The sequence below is a fragment of the Ailuropoda melanoleuca genome, chromosome 5 (genome assembly GCF_002007445.2).
Source record: "Ailuropoda melanoleuca isolate Jingjing chromosome 5, ASM200744v2, whole genome shotgun sequence".
Lineage (NCBI taxonomy): Eukaryota > Metazoa > Chordata > Mammalia > Carnivora > Ursidae > Ailuropoda > Ailuropoda melanoleuca.
This window is the reverse complement of record NC_048222.1, coordinates 57520634-57539364: the sequence shown is the minus strand read 5'-3', so window position 1 is coordinate 57539364 and position 18731 is coordinate 57520634. Positions and strand designations below refer to the sequence as shown.

At 34.6% G+C, this 18731-nt stretch overlaps 1 protein-coding gene across 4 annotated transcripts in view; it reads right to left on the bottom strand.

Moving 5' to 3' along the window:
- Nucleotides 1-17129, bottom strand: part of MYEF2 (myelin expression factor 2) — a 38424-nt gene extending 21295 nt beyond the window's left edge. For 2 of the 4 annotated variants that reach the window (XM_034661017.1, XM_034661016.1), the window contains exons 1-9: nucleotides 16828-17129; nucleotides 11186-11394; nucleotides 9900-9952; nucleotides 8681-8688; nucleotides 8480-8573; nucleotides 4873-5064; nucleotides 4020-4173; nucleotides 3201-3250; nucleotides 3017-3080 (exon numbers count right to left, since the gene is read on the bottom strand). In XM_034661017.1, coding sequence (XP_034516908.1) covers nucleotides 3017-3080; nucleotides 3201-3250; nucleotides 4020-4173; nucleotides 4873-5064; nucleotides 8480-8573; nucleotides 8681-8688; nucleotides 9900-9952; nucleotides 11186-11394; nucleotides 16828-16988 — 985 coding nt within the window. In that variant the 5' untranslated portion in view covers nucleotides 16989-17129. The remainder of the gene's footprint in view (nucleotides 1-3016; nucleotides 3081-3200; nucleotides 3251-4019; nucleotides 4174-4872; nucleotides 5065-8479; nucleotides 8574-8680; nucleotides 8689-9899; nucleotides 9953-11185; nucleotides 11395-16827) is intronic. The other 2 variants (XM_034661015.1, XM_034661018.1) reach the window with 1 other exon arrangement.
- Between the last annotated feature and the right edge of the window lie 1602 nt (nucleotides 17130-18731).

The following is an 18731-nucleotide window of genomic DNA, read 5'->3' as shown; positions in this document are numbered from 1 at the left end:
GCTACATGAAGAACAAAGATTACCTATAAAGAAAGACATTTCAACTGATAGCTGACTTAATATAGCAACAATGGAAGCCAGAAGACAGGGGATGTTTTCAAAGTGCTGAGACAAAATAACTATCAATCTTAAACTGCAAACCAGTAGAACTATCTTTGAAGACATTTATAGACTATCCAAAATTGAGATAATTTACTAACAACAGATCTTCAATGAAAGAGCTTTTAAAATATATCCTTCAGGAGAAAAAAAAATTAGTGCCAGGGTCTGTGAAAGCAGAGAAAGGTAAGATTAAAAAAAAAAAAAAGGTAAATAATAGTAATGCCTAATTTATGGGACTGAACTAAGAAATACAGAACTAAGTCAATGAGAAATAATAGGTCATAATTCAGTAGAAAAGTGATCAGAACTAAAACATTCAAAGGTCACTCTATTATTGAGTAAAAGAATAATTACATTAACTTCAGAGTTTATATTGCTATATTAAAAATCCAGGATAACCACTAAATGAGAAAGCAAGATAGGAGAAAAATATTTGCGAAAAAAAGAATACAAAATGAGATAATGGGAATTAATCCAAATAAATCAATAAATGTGAATAAACAAAACAAAGCTGTTGTACCTACATTAATATTAGACAAAAGACCTAGTTACTAAAGATAAAATCACTTCATAGTGATAAAATTTTGATTCATTAGGAAAATATATCAGTTCTAAACTTGGATGTACCTACTAAGTTAGTTTCAAAATATTTAAAGTAAAAACAAGAAAAAAGTAAGACAAATCCAACATTCCAGTAGGAAATTTTACCATATACATCTCTCGATAATTGACAGCACAGACATGATTATTAGTAGAGACCTGAGAAAATGTAAATGACTAACAAACTTGATTTAACGGACATATATAGAACACTGCACTCACCAAGCACACCTGGAATATATATTTAAAAAGTGCCATATATTAGGTCATAATGCAAAGTCCAAATTAATTCCAAGAATCACAATCATATCTTCTCTGGCCACACTGTTAAGTTAAAAATTAATAAGAAAGAGCCCCATACATTTAAAAACTCAAAAATGCATGGCTTAAGAAGAAATCATAATAGTAATTTAATAAAAACTAAATCACAATAAAAATACTCCATACCAAAACCTGTGTACAACAGCTAAATTTAATAGTTATAACTACTTTTACTAGAAAAGAGAGGCTGTAAAATTAGTGAAGTAAACATTCAACTTAAGGAATTTGGACAAAAAAAAGAGACTAAACCCAAAGAAGCAGAAGAAAGTATTAAAGCAAAGAGCAGAAATTAAGATACAAAAATGAAATTCACTTCTTTGAAAGCACTAATAAAACTGAAAAATCTAAGCAAAATTGACCAAGAAAAAAGAGAAACTGCAAACCTTTGGAATTTATCAGAGGGAAAAATTATAGATGTAGCAGAAATTTAAGAGACTATTTTATGCCAATAATTTTGAAAATGAACAAAAATGGTAAAAATCTTAGAAAAATAGCAATAAACCAATATTGACTCAAGAAGCAACAGGAAATATGAACAATCATTAGTTCAAGTTTTCCCCTAAATAATACAGGAAGGCCAGACAGTGTTACAAGTAATTTCTCATGAACACTGAGAGAACAGATTATTCTAACAGAAAAAGAATAAATACTCCTCAACTTAGTACTGTTTCTAATGGATGAAAGCTAGAATAACCTAAAAAACAGAAATATATATAAAATGTGGTATTAGCAAGTTAAAATGAAGGAACCAGAGTTACATCTATCAACATAAATGCATCTCAAAAACAGTATTAAACCAAAAACAGCAAGTTGCAGAATAATATATACAATGTCACTCACCCCAAATTTTATATCCAGCAAAACAATTTCATGTAGTGTTTATGGATGTATAAATGTGCAGCCAAATGACTAAAACCTAAATGATAAACACTATATTCCTTAAGTTGTTTCCTCTTGGTATGGAATCTGGTGGTCAGGAGAGAGGGGGAGTCTCAACTTTATCTGTAAAATTTTACTTTAAAGAAAACTCATCTAAAACAAATATGGCCTGTGATAACTACAGGAGTAATTTTATTTTTGCCTGTATATTTAAAATATTTTATGATTAAAAAAATTTAATAAAAACTGGAGACAGTATAATAAAATCGTAAGAACAGGAGCTAGTATTTTTGAGCATGTACATTATACGAGAACTGTTCTAAGTGTTTTACATATATTAACTCATGCAACACTCATGCCAGCCCCATGATATAGGTGCTATTATCATCCTCATTCTGCAGATAGTGTAATGTACTTAACATCTTTGTCTCAATGCTCTGTTTTAAAATCCTTTGGAAAACTATTCGATAATCCTGATCAATGAGCATACCTGAGAACCTGTTTATCTACTTGAGGGAAATAACCAAAAACATACCACATATTTGTATACAAAGACATGAATTACTCTGTTGATAATTAAAGGAAAAAAGTTAAAACAAATAAATATACCTAACATAACAGTGAAATAACTATGGAGCATCTATACGACAGACTATTATACACCCAATAAAAATACTTGGAAAGAATTTTCAACATGGAATACTGCTTATTAAACACAAAAAAATATATAAAATTATTTATATGGTAGTACTCAACCATGAAAAAAAATATACATATAAGGAAAGACTGGAAAAAATACACAAAAATGTTATAATGGAGGTTTCTTGCGGTAAAATTAAAAGGACTCCTTTTCCCTTCGTGTATATGAACTTACCAATTTTTCTAGTATGTACTGCTTTTATAACCAGGAAAAACCACCAAAAAAAAAAAAAAAGGTACATATTTATCTTCTCTCTTCCTCATCAATCATGACAACCTACTCCATAACTACAAAACTAACGCTAAACTGTGGGCAATTTGGGATACAGGCACAAAAATAAAGAGTTTTGCTTTGCATATAATAAAATTGAAAAACAAACAGTCTGCACTGTTTCTAATAATAACTTTTACTTACGTGGTAACTGTGGTGTTTTACTATCATGTGAACGGTAATCTTCATGAGGGACAGACTTGTCATCCTAATTGCAAAAAAAGTTTATTATACGGTTAATACATAACTAAAAGGATCTGTAACGCAGAGGAGAACAGATAAAAGATTTGAAGAGGTTGGAGGGTTGAAGTGATATATAGAAACTCACCATTTTCACATGCATAGGTCTATCAAACAAAAACTGCCCATTGAACATAGCTGTTGGTTCAGTCAAGGAAACTCAGTTAAGACTATAAAATTATACTTGAACACACATTTTTTAATAATCTTAGAGTCAGACTACTTCTAAAATTTTAATCAACATCTTTACTATCATATTTATTTATATTAGTCTCTTCCAAATACTCAAAGAAAAATCTTTAAGTCTTTGCTTTACAGTTTTACTTTATAAATAAAATATAATCTAATTCAACCACTGAAAAAAGAAAATTAACGAGGCTTCCTTTAAAGCAATTGCATTGGGGCGCCTGGGTGGCACAGCGGTTAAGCGTCTGCCTTCGGCTCAGGGCGTGATCCCAGCGTTGTGGGATCGAGCCCCACGTCAGGCTCCTTCGCTATGAGCCTGCTTCTTCCTCTCCCACTCCCCCTGCTTGTGTTCCCTCTCTCGCTGGCTGTCTCTGTCTCTGTCGAATAAATAAATAAAAAAATCTTTTAAAAAAATAATAAAAAAATAAAGCAATTGCATTAATGTACAATGGATTATATTAATTGCCAACAGCAGATACACATACAATTAGTTGTGGTAGGAAGAGAAAGTAGAAAAAAGTTCAAGCCAGGGTTATACAATATAGCTAATTCAAGTTTTAAGAGTGACTTTAGTACTTGGACATAGTAAAGGTTTTATGTGCTGGAGACTAAAGTCTAATAGACGTTTCTAAGTCAGGCAACCTCGAATCCATGACCCCCACAAAATGGTATCAAGCTTCTTCAACCTTATTAAATAATGCTAAAGTGTAAATCAGGATACAAATTGCTTGAACTGCTTCAATTGCTTGTTCAAAAGTGACTGTGCCCATTCCTCTGCTCTTGCCATCTTTGTCTTCTTTAATATCTGCCCGCTTTACAGTTCCAGCTATGCTGAACACCTCCTTTAGCTTCTTCCAACCAACTTTGAAGTCAAGCTTAACATAAAATTATATAAAGTTACATACCTAATAAACCCTTCTTCCCATTTATAAATAATACAAACAAATCTTTTCTAAACTGTCAAAACTATAAAGAACTATACTTCTTAATAGACAGTACATCAAGAATATTCAAATAAAAACATCTTAAGTTGTTTAAAATCAATTAAGCTACATCCACATTGTTCCTTATCCTTTTTTTTTTTAATTCCCAAAACAGTCCTCAACTGCCCAATCCTGTTTTATACATTTGAAACTTGCACATCTATTTTTACTGAGAGAAATTCAGATTTTGGAAAATATTGTTGATATCACTGACTTTCAAAAGCTTAGAACAAAAGACAAACCAACTACAATGCACATTCACGAATATCAAATAACAAAGCTAAAGAAAGAAGTCCATTTCCCAATATGAACAAAAATCACATATAATGCAAGTAAACATTTTCAAGAACTGCTTAGGTATGTATAAATTCCACAGTTCTCTCTTAAAGAATCCTACTCATATTTATACCCTAACCTTATATATATAGACTTAAATTGGGTTCAAGTTTACAATAATTACTGTTTCGCTTACTTTAGTTAAAAATAAGCAAAATGTTCTATAAACCTACAACCCATTCATCTAATTTAATAATCTCATGATTAGAATTAAATAGCTAAATGACAAAATTTTAGACTAAAGCTTAGACTTACATTAGCAACAAAAATTGTGGAACCAAGTCTACCAGCCTGCAAATTACTGATAACCTCAGGAGGAATGTTTGGATTATTGAGAATGGAAGGTGGTAAATTCATCAACCCCGATCCCATATCGGGTACATGTCCTCCTGGAAATGATCCTCCTGTCCGTTGCAATGCCCTACGAGCATTTTCTCCATCAGGATCCTATAACACACATTGAATGTTAAATACCACTAGATACATCAGTAAATCTGTATCATTAAAATAACAACTTCAAATTCTACAGTAGCTATCGCAACTGGCTCAAATTATTGGCCCTCTTGAAGAGTGAGCTTTTTTTCTTATCCAGGGAATTCAGTCCCATAAAAACCTGTGGACAGACAAAAGATTTCAGTCTCCAGGGGTGTCAATTAAATACCTCTTTCCAATCACTAAAGTCACTTAAGAACTTGAAATTAGTTTAATTTTGCCCTCATACTAGTGTACAAATATATGACACACACATATAAATATACATAACTCAAAGAGGAACAAAATACTTACTGTTGACTCTTTTCTTTCTGAAATGCAGTAATGGTGAATTCTCACCACTGGATGCCCAAGGCAATGCCAAATCAGACTAATTCAAAGCTTTTCAACAGCGGAACAGACTGTTATAAAACCCAGGAATATTGGGGTAAAGGGGAACTATTATAATGCGTAAGTTTCATTCCTAAACAAAATATAATTATCCACTTTCCAACCTTTTGCCTTCCTCAACAATTATGACCTGACAATTGATTATTACCAGAGATGAAATGGGGGGGGGATAAAGAAAGGCTAAGTGTCCAAGTGAAGAATGATACTAAACATTGCTTTTTATTAAGTTCATTAACTATATAAGAAAAATATCCTACCTTTAAACAAAACTAAAAAAGTGAGTTTAAACATACTTCTTACTCATCTCACTAGGTGGAATGCAAAAAACAAACAAAAAAAATACGTAAACACATAGATAGACTATCATCTGCAATACCAAATGATAATGATAAATGTTACCATCAATGCTACTCTGCTGGTCTGTCTGGGGATACTAATAAAAAGAAAGTTGGATGACCTTAAGAAATTCTCTAGGAAGGCTGGGAGAATAGAAGGTGAAAAAGCAAATGCAAGAATAAAGGTATACCAGCTTCCAAAGTATTTCTTCACCATGAAGAAATAAAAAGAAATACAGAAGTAAAAAAACAAATGTTTTGAAAAATGCTATAATCTTTTTAAGATAATAAATAATAAATGCTTCGGGTCTAACTAAAGCTTCAAAAACTTATACAAATGCAAAATTTAAGATAGTGTTACCTATGGGGAATGGAAGGGTAGGAGAGGTGCTTCATAAACTATTAAGATAGGTTGATTGTCCTTAACATCCTAACATTAATAAAGCATATTCGTATGTTTTGTCTTTTTATATTTGACATGTATATAAATATGTGTATACACAAAAATATATACATACACATGTAAAATACATAAAATATATATAAAATACAATTTATCTAAAACAAATTTACCATTGTATAACATGTTTTTATTCCTCTTTTCCCCTTGGATGAGAGCCTGCCAGTCACTACCAGCTATTGCTATTAGAGGGCCTATAAGCTTATAACTGCTACTAACTCCCATTTCATATAATGAAAAAAGGCAATTCTAGTATCTTGTAAGGAATACTGGAAATATATTTTCCTTAGTATTTTCTCACTTGTAGTTTTAGCCCTGAGCTCAGCCACCCATCTGTAAATTAGGTATTCCCAGAAAAGGGACCTTTATGATATTAGTCTGAAAAAGCTAACTGAATAAAGAATAGCCCTTCATTTAGCTAGGCCAAACTGGATTATTTTTCTCTCTTGAAAAAATTTAAAATGGAAGTATCCTACATCAATTTGGATAACTCCAGGGGCCTCTGAAATATTACTGAGGATCTACGATGTGCTAAAACTTAAAACACAAACAACATGGGCTTGGCCTTTAGCATAAAAACCACCACATAAATGGCTGCCATAGACTGCAACAGCCTAAACTTTCTCTACTAATTCTCCACTTCCCAGTCAAAATATTAAAAAAGAAAAAGAAACAAAGAAACAAAGAATGAAAGAACCCCCAGACTCAAATAGAATTAGAGGAATTCAGAAGCTGACTCCAATAAAGGGATTTGTATATAATAACACTGCAATCATAGTAGCTAACATTTATCAAATGCTTTACATATATTAACTCTCTGAGTCTTTATAAAACTATCAGATAGCTTCTAATATTATTCGCATTTTAGTGATAAGGAAACAAAGAAAGAGTAATTAGAGTTAGGCAATTTGTTAAGTAATTAAAGGTAAGTAATTTGCCCCGAGTCACAGACTATCTGATAAAAGAGCCTAAATTCTTTACCATGTTATCTCATTCAATCCTCATAAAAACCCTATTAGGTGAATACTATCAGTAGTACTATTATAGTTACTGAGGTTTAGAGAATAAGTAACATGCCTAGTCACAGAGTTAGAAAGTGAGAGAGGTGGGACTCAAATCATTACTATACCAAATTAAACTGTGACCCACAGTAATGCTCTACTACCAATAACTTGCAACCTTGCTGCTGAGGACTCTTCATGGTCCTAAAGTACATTCTCAATTATCTGTTAATACAAACTTTGGCAAAAATATATAGGTAACTGGTCTGTGATCAAACTATTCAGGTTAGGGGCGCCTGGGTGGCACAGCGGTTAAGCATCTGCCTTCGGCTCAGGGCGTGATCCCGGCGTTATGGGTTCGAGCCCCACATCAGGCTCCTCTGCTATGAGCCTGCTTCTTCCTCTCCCACTCCCCCTGCTTGTGTTCCCTCTCTCGCTAGCTGTCTCTATCTCTGTCAAATAAATAAAATCTTTAAAAAAAAAAAAAAAACTATTCAGGTTAGAGTAACAATATGAACTAAAAGAAGACATGAGAATGACTTCTATTCAAGCTAATCATTACCAAGGTCAATTACACTTACGTGTAAATAGTTTTTTATCTATCTTCTAATCATTCTTTTTTTCAATGGATTTATACTGCTACAGTTCCATACAAAGGGAATACTCCACTTTAAGGGTTTCCAAGTTCCAGATACAAATTTCACTAATAGATTCGTAAGTTTTCTTAAATTGTAATCTGGCACAGTTTCGGGGTAACTTTAACTTAAAGTGAGTATCAATCTTACTCAAAGGCATAAGGTATTTGCATTATTAAGCAACCTTTTATTATCAACTACAAAAATATCTATTTCTCAAATTAAGCAACACAATCTAAAAATTGAAAATGTCTATACCAAATAAAGTCAGCACCTAAAGTTTACCATCTTTAAATATCTGAAACTTTTTAAATCATATACCTCTGCTTATAATAACTTGCAACAAATCAAACACATAAAACTTCTTAAAGGCAAGTAGGAAACCATGTACAGGCAAAACTATCATCAATTATATAATGCTTTGTTTGATAAGCATCTATGCTTAAAAAAAAGTTGTAGTCAGAGAAATACATCCCCAAAGATGAAAATCAAAGAAAACATGTGCTTATATTCAAAAGTTTAAATTATTCCAAATATAAGAAATCTTACCTCTTTAATATTCAGGGGTCTTCCACTAAGATCATATTTGTTCATAGTTTCTAGTGCTTTCTTTACAAATTCTTCATCTTTGAATTCAACCACACTTAATGGGGAAAAAATTTATAGGAAATGTTTATCTACTAAGTTTTCTTTTTCCCAATCAGAAGTTTAAATTTGACTTAAGATACTTAAAAAAAAAAAAATTCTTACCCACAACCCTATATCCAGGTAGATTTGTCAATATATGCAAAAGAAAAAAAGTTTTAGATCAGTAGACGAAGTTAACGGCAGACTCTAACATTTAAGTCGTTAAAAGCAATCAATAATACAATTACATTTCGTCTTTTACACTTCCAGAACAAAATAGGCAAGCAACCACAAATTTTCTGTCAATGCTTAAATCTATCTATTTAAGACAGTAAAATCTAGCATTTAACAATCTTGGAGCAAATATTTACTTTTCGAGGACTCTTCTTTAAGTTAAAACTAAGTAACATCATTGCACAAATTCAATCGAAAGTAACTCACGGAAATAATTGAATGTTTCAACATACCTATTCTTATATTGTTACGAACATTTTCAGAAGATGTGATGCACAAATTGTATGCAATCTTTCAATTTTATTAAAATCAAAATAGGAAATAATCTCATTTTTAACTAAGTTCTCAGAGAAAACTGGTTGCACACAATTTAACAGCATCCAGTTTAAGTATAAAAAATCACCCATGCTAAAGAAACAAATTCATACAATCATTTTAAAATAATTATTTGTCATTATTACGGTTTGAAGTGCCATTTGAATGTGATGACAAAGATTTTCTCATGCACCAACTGGTTTTGCAATATAATTAAACACTTTTAAAAGCTTTCCATTGTATTCTTCAGTGTATTGCTGTCTTGTTGCTAAAAATCAAAATCTACTATCAACCAATTCCTTCTATGTCAATTTAATCATCAGTGTCATTCATACCAATTGGTCAGAGTCCTGCCTCTTATGTAGTCTTACAGGCTACCAAATTAAGTTCTTCGATGTAAGCTTCAAACATACATTCTGAATTAACACCTTTAAGCTATGGGCTTCTCATAGAACTCTTAGAGAATATTATCAATTCAGTGACTTTTAAAATATCCTTGAAGACATCGAAACACAACAAAAAAAAAAATCCTATATTAAAATCTGTTGGCTAAGAAGAAGCATTACCTTAGAGCATTAGAAAAGTGAATGCCCTTTTGGAAACCCATCCCTTCCAGGCAGCTAGTTTGGTTTGGATAAGTGTCAGACTTGCTAGTATAAAGCCTCAAATCTTGCATAATAAAGTAAAACAAAATGAAACTTAAGTTTCCAAAAACTGGTACAAATATTATACAAAAAAGTAAACTGCTGAGGAACTTTTAAACCTCAAGCAGATTATCGCCCACAGCACTTACCCTTGATTTTCCTTCCGCATCCTTAAAGAGCTCCACGTATGTAACCTCACCAACTACATAAGACATACAAAAGGAAGATACCAAGAAACAATACATTTAAACACCAGTATCTTGCTTTACTGCACACCTGTGCACAACTCTACAGAAAAGCACCTATTATTCACCAACAATCAAAACCAGACCAACATACCTCCTATCAATGGCTATGTAAATTTAACTAATTTTCTGAAATGTACATCATCCACATTCTCTAAAAAAAACCTAACAACCATATTAACCTAATTCATACTACAGATCATATTTTGGCCAGCATGATATAGTTGGTGAACAAATGCACATATACATACAAGTGGTCCCTTAGCCTATCATATTAAAAACATCAACATTAACACTTTTCAAATAACTTTGGTCGCCTACACACAACAGCTGTTTTAAGGTGACTTTCTACCTGAATGTCTTCAATCATGTTTGCCATCAGTAAACTAAATTTACAAGTCATGCTTCACAGCAAGCCACACACTTTCTAAATAAAGTCAATGAATAAAACCAATCAAATAGTTGTCACCTTACAACAGATACACCAATGCAAAAAAAAATTTTTTTATTTATTAGAAGAGATCAGCCTCAAAGCCAAGTACATAGTTTGCAGGACTGTTGAAACTCAATTTTTCAAGAGATAACAAAACTAACTTTTACAAGAGCAAATATTAAAATTATTTTTCCCCAAAACCAACCATGTATATAAAATGAAGGTTTTCAGGTTATTCTAAAAACAAAACTGCAACAGCAGTAACGCAATTTTAATATAGAACTGCAGAGACAGCATCATGGCATTCATGACAATGCAAACAAAATGAACTCCACAGCCAGATTCCAGACTCCACCAAGATAATAACAAAACAGCTTTTGGAAAAAAATAATCAGACCTTATTATTCATACTTTAACACGCTAAATGTATTGCTTAACTAATGCAATAGTCCTTTAAAAGTCTATAAGAACTTCAACTAGACAAAGCAATCACTTTAACAAAATTCTTGGTGGCATGCATATGCTGGCTCACTACTATACCACTAAAATGGGAAAAAAAAAAACTTCATTTATCCATATGACTTTGTAATGAAATTGTGTCAAGTGAAAGAGGAGGAAAAGATTAATTCGTGTCAAGAAATAAACAAAAATCAATTTTTTGAGTCTGTGTGGCTCAGAGGAATAAAAAACATTTGCTTAGTTCCCTCCCCCTTCTACATGAAGATTATCCAACAGTGGGTTTATCAAGGATGGTTACCTTTTTCTCTCATTAGATCTTTAATAGCTTGCCATTTCATGTCATATGGGATGTTGCTAATGAAAACTCTGTTTCGATTTGGACCCTTCTTTTCTCCAGTGCCTGAATTCTTGTCTTTTGAATAAGGATGAAATCTATTGGCCTTCTTATTTCCTGAAGATTTTTCTTTTAATTCAGATTTATCTTCTTTGACTGATTCATCATTCTCCCTATGAATTAAAAACAAAACAAGAAGAAAATCTCAGTCATGTTTCTAATAATAGAAGCCTACATTACATAAATATTTTATATTTATCACTTCACAAAACTCTCCACTAAGTTAGACCTTAGCAAAACAGCTGGAGAGTCAGCTTGCTTGCTCTGAAATTACCCAGTGCCATTTCAAAGCAAGGATTTGGGCATCTTACCAAATTTCTCATTTAATAATCCTCCTTTTTTTCCATATTAAATAGCTGCAGCATTCAGTCTCCCAGCTTCTCCCATCATACTACTTAACAAATATTCTTAGAACCTAACAAGAGGGGAAAATGGGTGATTTTATTCCTATAATACATATAACTGCCTTCTTTAAAGAAGCATTAACTTTCTGAGCTTCAATCAGAACTGTATAAAAAATTAATTTGCAAAAGGATACTCTGAAAAAAGTTCATCTCTTTAAGGTTAAGTTTCTTCATGTAACTTTTCTCCTTCTTGCTTAAAAACATAACTAAAATACATAGTTACATTAATTCATCTATATATGCATACACTCCCATATGACTTGTAAATTTTTTCTATTCCCAATTTTGATCAATGTAATTAATTGGTAAGGTATTCTAATATTTTCATGCTCAATATTTTCTGTGTATTAACCTGTATACTAGAATAGGGTACTTCATAGAATCATACAATTTTTACTGGTAGTTATTACCTAGAAAGTCGGACGGAGTGGAGATGGGAAGCAGTACTTAAAGGCAACACAAATCAGAATTTTATAAGCCTACTTTTTAATGAGACCCTAACTGGAAAAATATTTAATTTATAAGACTGCAATCACAATGCAACTATATGATGCTACCCACCAACCATCCATAACATGTAAATATATGCTTAAAGTAAATCCTATAGATAAAAATCTGGGTATATATTGTAAAAATGCAATTTACTTTTCAAAAGTAATCTTTTTACATATGAAGTAACAATAGGTTTCTTTTAAATCACTAATTACTGTAGTGAATCTAAAACTATTTAATTAAAACTTCCATTTAAAGTAATTTTCCATGTGGTGCCCAGGTGGCTCAGTTGGATAAGCATCCGACTCTTGATTTTGGCTCAGGTCATGATCTCAGAGCCCTGCTTTCGGCTCCACACTGGGTGTGAAGCCTGCTTAGGAATCTTTCTTTGCCTCTGCCTCTGCACATGCCCCGTCACCCCGGCTCTCTCTCTCCCCCTCTCTAAAAAATATAAAAAAATGCAAAAGAAGAAAGAAAGAAAAGAAAGAAAGAAAGAGAGAGAGAGAGAGAAAAGAAAGAAAGAAAGAGAAAGAAAGAAAGAAAGGAAGGAAGAAAGAAAGAAAGAAAAAGAAAAGAAAGAGAAAAAGAAAGAGAGAAAGGGAGAGAGAAAGAGAGAAAGAAAAAAGAAAAGGAAAGAAAGAAAAGAAAAGAAAAATTAATTTTCACAAATATATACTAATAGAAATCTCTGGGAATGACATTCAGAAATCCAAATCTTTTAAAGCTTCCTGGATTATTCTAACAACAAACCAGACTTCATAATCCAGGCTCTAATTTATCTTCTAAGCCAAGCAATTGTGGGAATCTATATACTGTAGTGCTCCACACACACTTATTGTGGTCATCCGTTCCATGATATACTGAACTTTCTAGGCACTACTTTTCCGAGCAGGTAACAATACAGCCATAAATATACTACGTAAAACTCTATAAGAACAAAAACTATCTGCATTGGTATGAGCAGCATCTAGCATTGTGACTGCGTATAACATGTCACTCAATAAATATTAATTTTTGAATGCATGAGCAGTCAATTAAGAACCCATCCTAATCTGAGCACAGATGGTACCGCCGTCTGCCAGAAAAACTGCTAAAATCAAGGAAGAGATATTAAGGGCCAAACTTGCTTTGCCACCCTTTCAGACCTTGACAGGGGTGCCTTTACTGTCAAACATCTTCTCTCACCCGAAATGGCGCAGACGAGAAGAGGTCTTCACAACTGTCCAACTCCACCACGTACCTACCTGTCTGAACAGTGTGCCACTTCTGAAAATGGCAGGAAGCAGCCAAAAAGTACAGAGGCCTTTTCTCTGTTTTCTAAGCACAGTAGATACAAAACTCTTCTTTTTAATCCCCCAAGAACCCATATACATAGTAGTCTGAATTTAATGAATGTCTTTAAAATAACTAAGTCTCTGTTCAGGTAAGCAGACATCTATAAAGTCTCTAGCTCAATGCGCCTTCTCCTACCTATTTTCTTCCCGGATGAAACCAATTATGAAAACTGTACAAAGTTCTGAAATACTACGTTCTTCTATTTTTATATGAATGTTGTGTTTACTTACAATCTGATAATTCCATTAAAAAGCAATGATACTGTGTAAGGTAGTATACCTCTCTAAAATATTTATTCCAATGAGCAGAGAGAGCAATTTCTTCAAGTTTTCCCCAATTAGCGGCATATTAAAGATACTGCTACACTACTTATCTACAATGTATAAATTATCTATGGAAGGCAGATGAGTTGTGTAGCTAGAGGTATGGTCTGACTATTAAGAAACTAAGCTGTAATTATTCAATTCCTAAACTCTTTTTATGCCGTAAATACATTATGGAATAGATGATTAAGATACATGTGAAACTCTTGGAGAAACGATGCTACATAATATCAAATATTGGCACTATATCCAGAATTCCATGTAATAATGCCCAAACTATTCGTTTAAACAAACCCCCTTCTTAATGTACTTGAAATAAAAACTGTGACTATTTTACGTCACAAAAATGTTATCTGCTCTTAAGATGGAATTATGCCTATCCAAATTATAATATAAATTTCTGAAAAACCAATATCCAACATCAAATAAAGAAACACAGTCTTAATATGATTTTAAAAACAGTGCTATAGGATGAGATCTAAAATTAAGCACAGTTCCATTCTTGACGTGCAATATGATAAAAAAAAAAAAACAGTAAAACTTCACCTTGCTTTAATGCTTAACATTTTACACAATATTTTATACCCTAATGTAACTCTCAATCTCTATATATGGTGTTACGTAATCACACAGAAATAATAAAGGGTTGTAACAATACTGCTATTTTTCCTCCTAGTCACTTAAGGAGAGCTGGTATACCATTTTGGCATAAACAAAAAGATTAAATCTAGGAAAACATCTTTAATTTCTTGTCAAAAGATGTGAACATGCCCATAAAATCCTCTGTGCATAAGTTTCATGATCATAAAAGTTCACATCTGCATTTCTTAAACAAATTTACCAGGCCTTTTGAAGTATAAGGCCTTGGGGATACAAAGATAAATAAAACACAGTGGTCTCCATTCTCAATGACTATGGATTAACCTCAGAAAAGTCATTTCAATTTGTTAAGTGGCACACTGTTCACTTCTATGTAAGGCAGTATTTGGTAATTTTTATAATCTCTGTGAATTCTTATCCTTAAAAATGTATGGTAATCAACTCAAGGGCTATGTGTTGGATTGTTAAGTACACATATGGTAATCAACTCAAGGGTTATGCACTAGATTATTAACTACTCCAGTTGGTTCTCAGAGTCAAAAAAAGGTTGTTAGGTTGATGCAGGTAAATGTCCCTAGTTATTCAGTATGAGTGACCCATGCTGGACCACTAAATGGTTCTTATGGCATTGACAGTACAAGAAACCCCTGAGAGTAAATTTGCATCTTTACTCAACTTTTTGGAAAAGAGGAAGAGCAAGAGATGAATTATAAGCAGTATGAAAGAATCATGAGTATTTACTAGTAACATTTAACTTCTTCACTTTATATTCTCCTCATCTTCAATTAGAAGTGAAAGAGATTCTTTTCCCATCTCTGTCCTCTTCTGTCCAGGTAAACCAAAATGAGACTTTAAAAGGGATTAAAGACTTAGATCTGGGAGGTTTAGATGCCAGCTTTATCTGCACTGACACTATTATACTAATCATACCCAAGTATAGTAGGGCTTCTCTCTGTAATTCAAGGATGTACTTTTTGTTCAGGAGAAAAGGGTGGCAAGTCCATGTTTAGATAGAAACAAAAAGCACATATTTTAAGTTTATCATTCCAATGCTTTTTATTCGAATTTATAATGCCAAATCCCAGACAGCCAACATTTTGGCAGGCATGGTAGAAAGTGCTCACTTTCCAGGAGCTCAGTTACCGAGGTGCACAACTCTGCACCTAAGAACAAATTCCACCGAGGTCGAATCTCTTATACCTGCACCTCTATCCTGCTTATTAGAAGATGCAACTTAACGCTACTCAAAGCCAACCCAGAACAAGAGTGTCATAACTGAGCTGGGAGAACTACCTTACCTACACTCAACCCCTACACAAACTAGTCCAATCTTACCCTACTGCTTCAAACATTTTATACAAAAGAAAAGTACATTTCTCTTTCCTATTTTAGTGTGACCGTATGTTCACTGCTTTCTACTCTGAAGCATAACTGAGAGAAGGAAAAGGATGTTTCGGCTAAATTATTAACATACTTTCAACTTCAAGTTTAAAGAGCTGGGCACATGCAAAAAGAATGCCTGATTCATATCCCCTACATAACAACAACAATGGGGAGCATATTTTCTGATAACTAGAAATTATGGATTCGAGTCAACTAAATTCTTTATAAGCACTGATGACTGGGGCAATCTTAGAAGTAGCAGGCTTTCTTCGATTAAAAAAATATATTATTTTACCAATTTACCAAAATTCAGAACAAACCATCACACGATGAGTTCTTAAAAAATAACCTGCATGACTTACAAACATTTGCGGGGACGGCAGTAGAAGGGAGCAAGGCACCACGCGCATTTCCCTTTCAGAAAACCTCTTACCAATTCAAGAACACCACAATGGATTCAGGCTAACAGCACACTATTAAACTTCCTCTTGGTATATATCAGTTCAGAAATTAATATATACTTTGGAAAGCAACAATAAACACCGAACTTATAAAGCTCAGAATGAGGCCGGGAGATGGGGGAATATTCCTTTTAAATACGTTCTCGGTAGTTAAGAGGAAATGTCCGATGATGTCATCCCTAGTTACTCCCTAGTGATGAACACTAACTACAGTCCTGGGCTTTAAAAGGGGGACGATTTTCCTGCAGACCGTGGCGGCTGCAGAGCTTTGCTCAAAGGTTCTCCCCTGAAGTCTGGGTTAGAATGGGTGACCCGCAGTCTCGGGTTGGAAACGGGAGGGGCGTTGGCCCCGGGCTAGCACCCCGGCTCGCCCGGCACGGGGCGGGAGGGTAAGGCCCGAGGAGCGGCCCGGCTTGCACCTGCTCCTCCCGCCGCCCACGCTCGGGGGGGGCGGTTATCCCTCACCGAGGCCCAGGCCGGCTTCGACCCCTCGCAGGCCGACTCCCCGCCCCCCACCTCGCCCCAGTCCCCGGAGAAAAAGACAATACATTTTAACGCCATTGGAGCTGCTGCTGTGCTGCGGCGGCTGCTTCTCCGGCTCCGGCGGGTGCGGTTCTCGCCGCGGCTCGCCCGGCTGCTCCACGGGCTGCTGATGCGGACTGTCGTCGCCAGCGGCCCCGGGCACCTCGGGCTTGTCGGCGTCCGCCATCCCGCTACCGCTGCCTCCGCCGCCTGCGCTTAGGGGCTCCGAGCGCTACAATGGCGGCGGCCGGGAAAGCGGTAACGGATCCCGATTTGAAAAGGCCCCGAGCGCTCAGTTGCCCGGATCTCGCGAGAACCGGTCGGAGCTGGGAGACTGGAGAGGGTGTGAGCCTGGTGTGCCGGGTGGGAGTGGAGGGCTAGGGGGGAGGGACGGGGGTCCAGAAGCCCCCGGGGGGCCATGTTCTGACCACCAGGCCTCCTGTCGCTTGGCACCCAATGGGGTCTTAGCTTACAAAAGTCGGCTCTGAGTGCTAGAAATCCCTAGAGCTCTGAAACCCAGACTAGTCAATTCATCCCTGGTAGGGGCAGTTCAAATTAAAGAAGCACATACCACTTTGCATCTTTAAAGACGTCTGCAAATCTTCAGACTCCCCTTAGAAATCCTCTGAATAATGCAAATAAATCACTTGCCACTTCAATGCCCAGGCACCCTGTGGACATTCAATAAATAGTTATTGATGACAGGTTGCAATTCACCAAAATGAATAGCTTTGAATTTCTTTGAACTCTGGTTGTTCTTAAGAAGGAGGCTTTCCTTTTAGAACTCAGCTATCAGCTTACAAAAAGAAGACTGAAGTTTTTGAATTCTCAGGGCAGCAACCAATGAAGAGGGTCTATAATTTTAATAAGAAATCTTCTACTAGACTGGCTGATAATGGACATTTTGGTTTGGAGTTGTGTTTATTTTATGTTGATGAAAATTATATTTGAAGCAGTTAATAGGCTCTTAAACAAATTTAAATACCATATGGAGTTTTAAAATAAAGTCATAGATTTTTCCCCTAAATAAGAAAAAGTAACCCATTAAACTTAATCAACTCCTAACTCCTGAAATACTGTAATAATATTTCACATTTAAATAACCGTTGTCAACTGAAAAGTTTAAAGACCTTCCCAAATGCTTCTTTTAATAAAGAAGCAAGCACATATGGTTTACATGCTTTACACACACACATTAGTGGTAAAGTGGTAGTTAGAAACTAATACTCAAATAATACATAATTTCTTCATTTTTCCCCCTGTTCTTTGACATTTCAATTATGTAGATTTCCGTCCTCAACCAAAAGAATACCTTGGAACATCCGATCCTACGCCAGAAGAGTTGAGCTATTTCACCAAACACACACACATAAAGCCAGAACAGTTGGAGCCGTGAGCAATACACTTGGTAAAATACTGCTGTTTGGGGCGCTACCGATATTATTTCATAAACACAACACATGCTGTTGTAGTTGCTGCATGAATTACTTTTTCTCGGTTAATCCCAAGACTTAGCATTCGGAATAGCAGAAAGGCGTTGGATTTTGACACAGAAAACCTGGGTTAGCACCCCAGCTCTGCCACTTCACCTGTAACTCCTTGGGCAAGTCACTTAACTTCTCAATCTTTCTGTAATACATAAGGATGATAATGCCTACTTTATAGGATTAAGGTGATAATTAAAAGAAAGCACTCTATGTAGGGCAAAGGGCTGTATGAATTTAAAGTAGTATTATAGTTCCCTATCTCTCCAGGCTAAGCAGGGTTTTAGTCAAAGAGAAGTCAGGTGATTTTCCCATAGAGCTGAATTTTAAGTACTTTCAAAACACACATCACCCTCTATTTTTCTTTTACTATAGTTGAATTTTATGATGAAAACGTAATCCTGCTGTCCCTAATACAGTATATTCCGGCAAAATCTTTCAAAAGA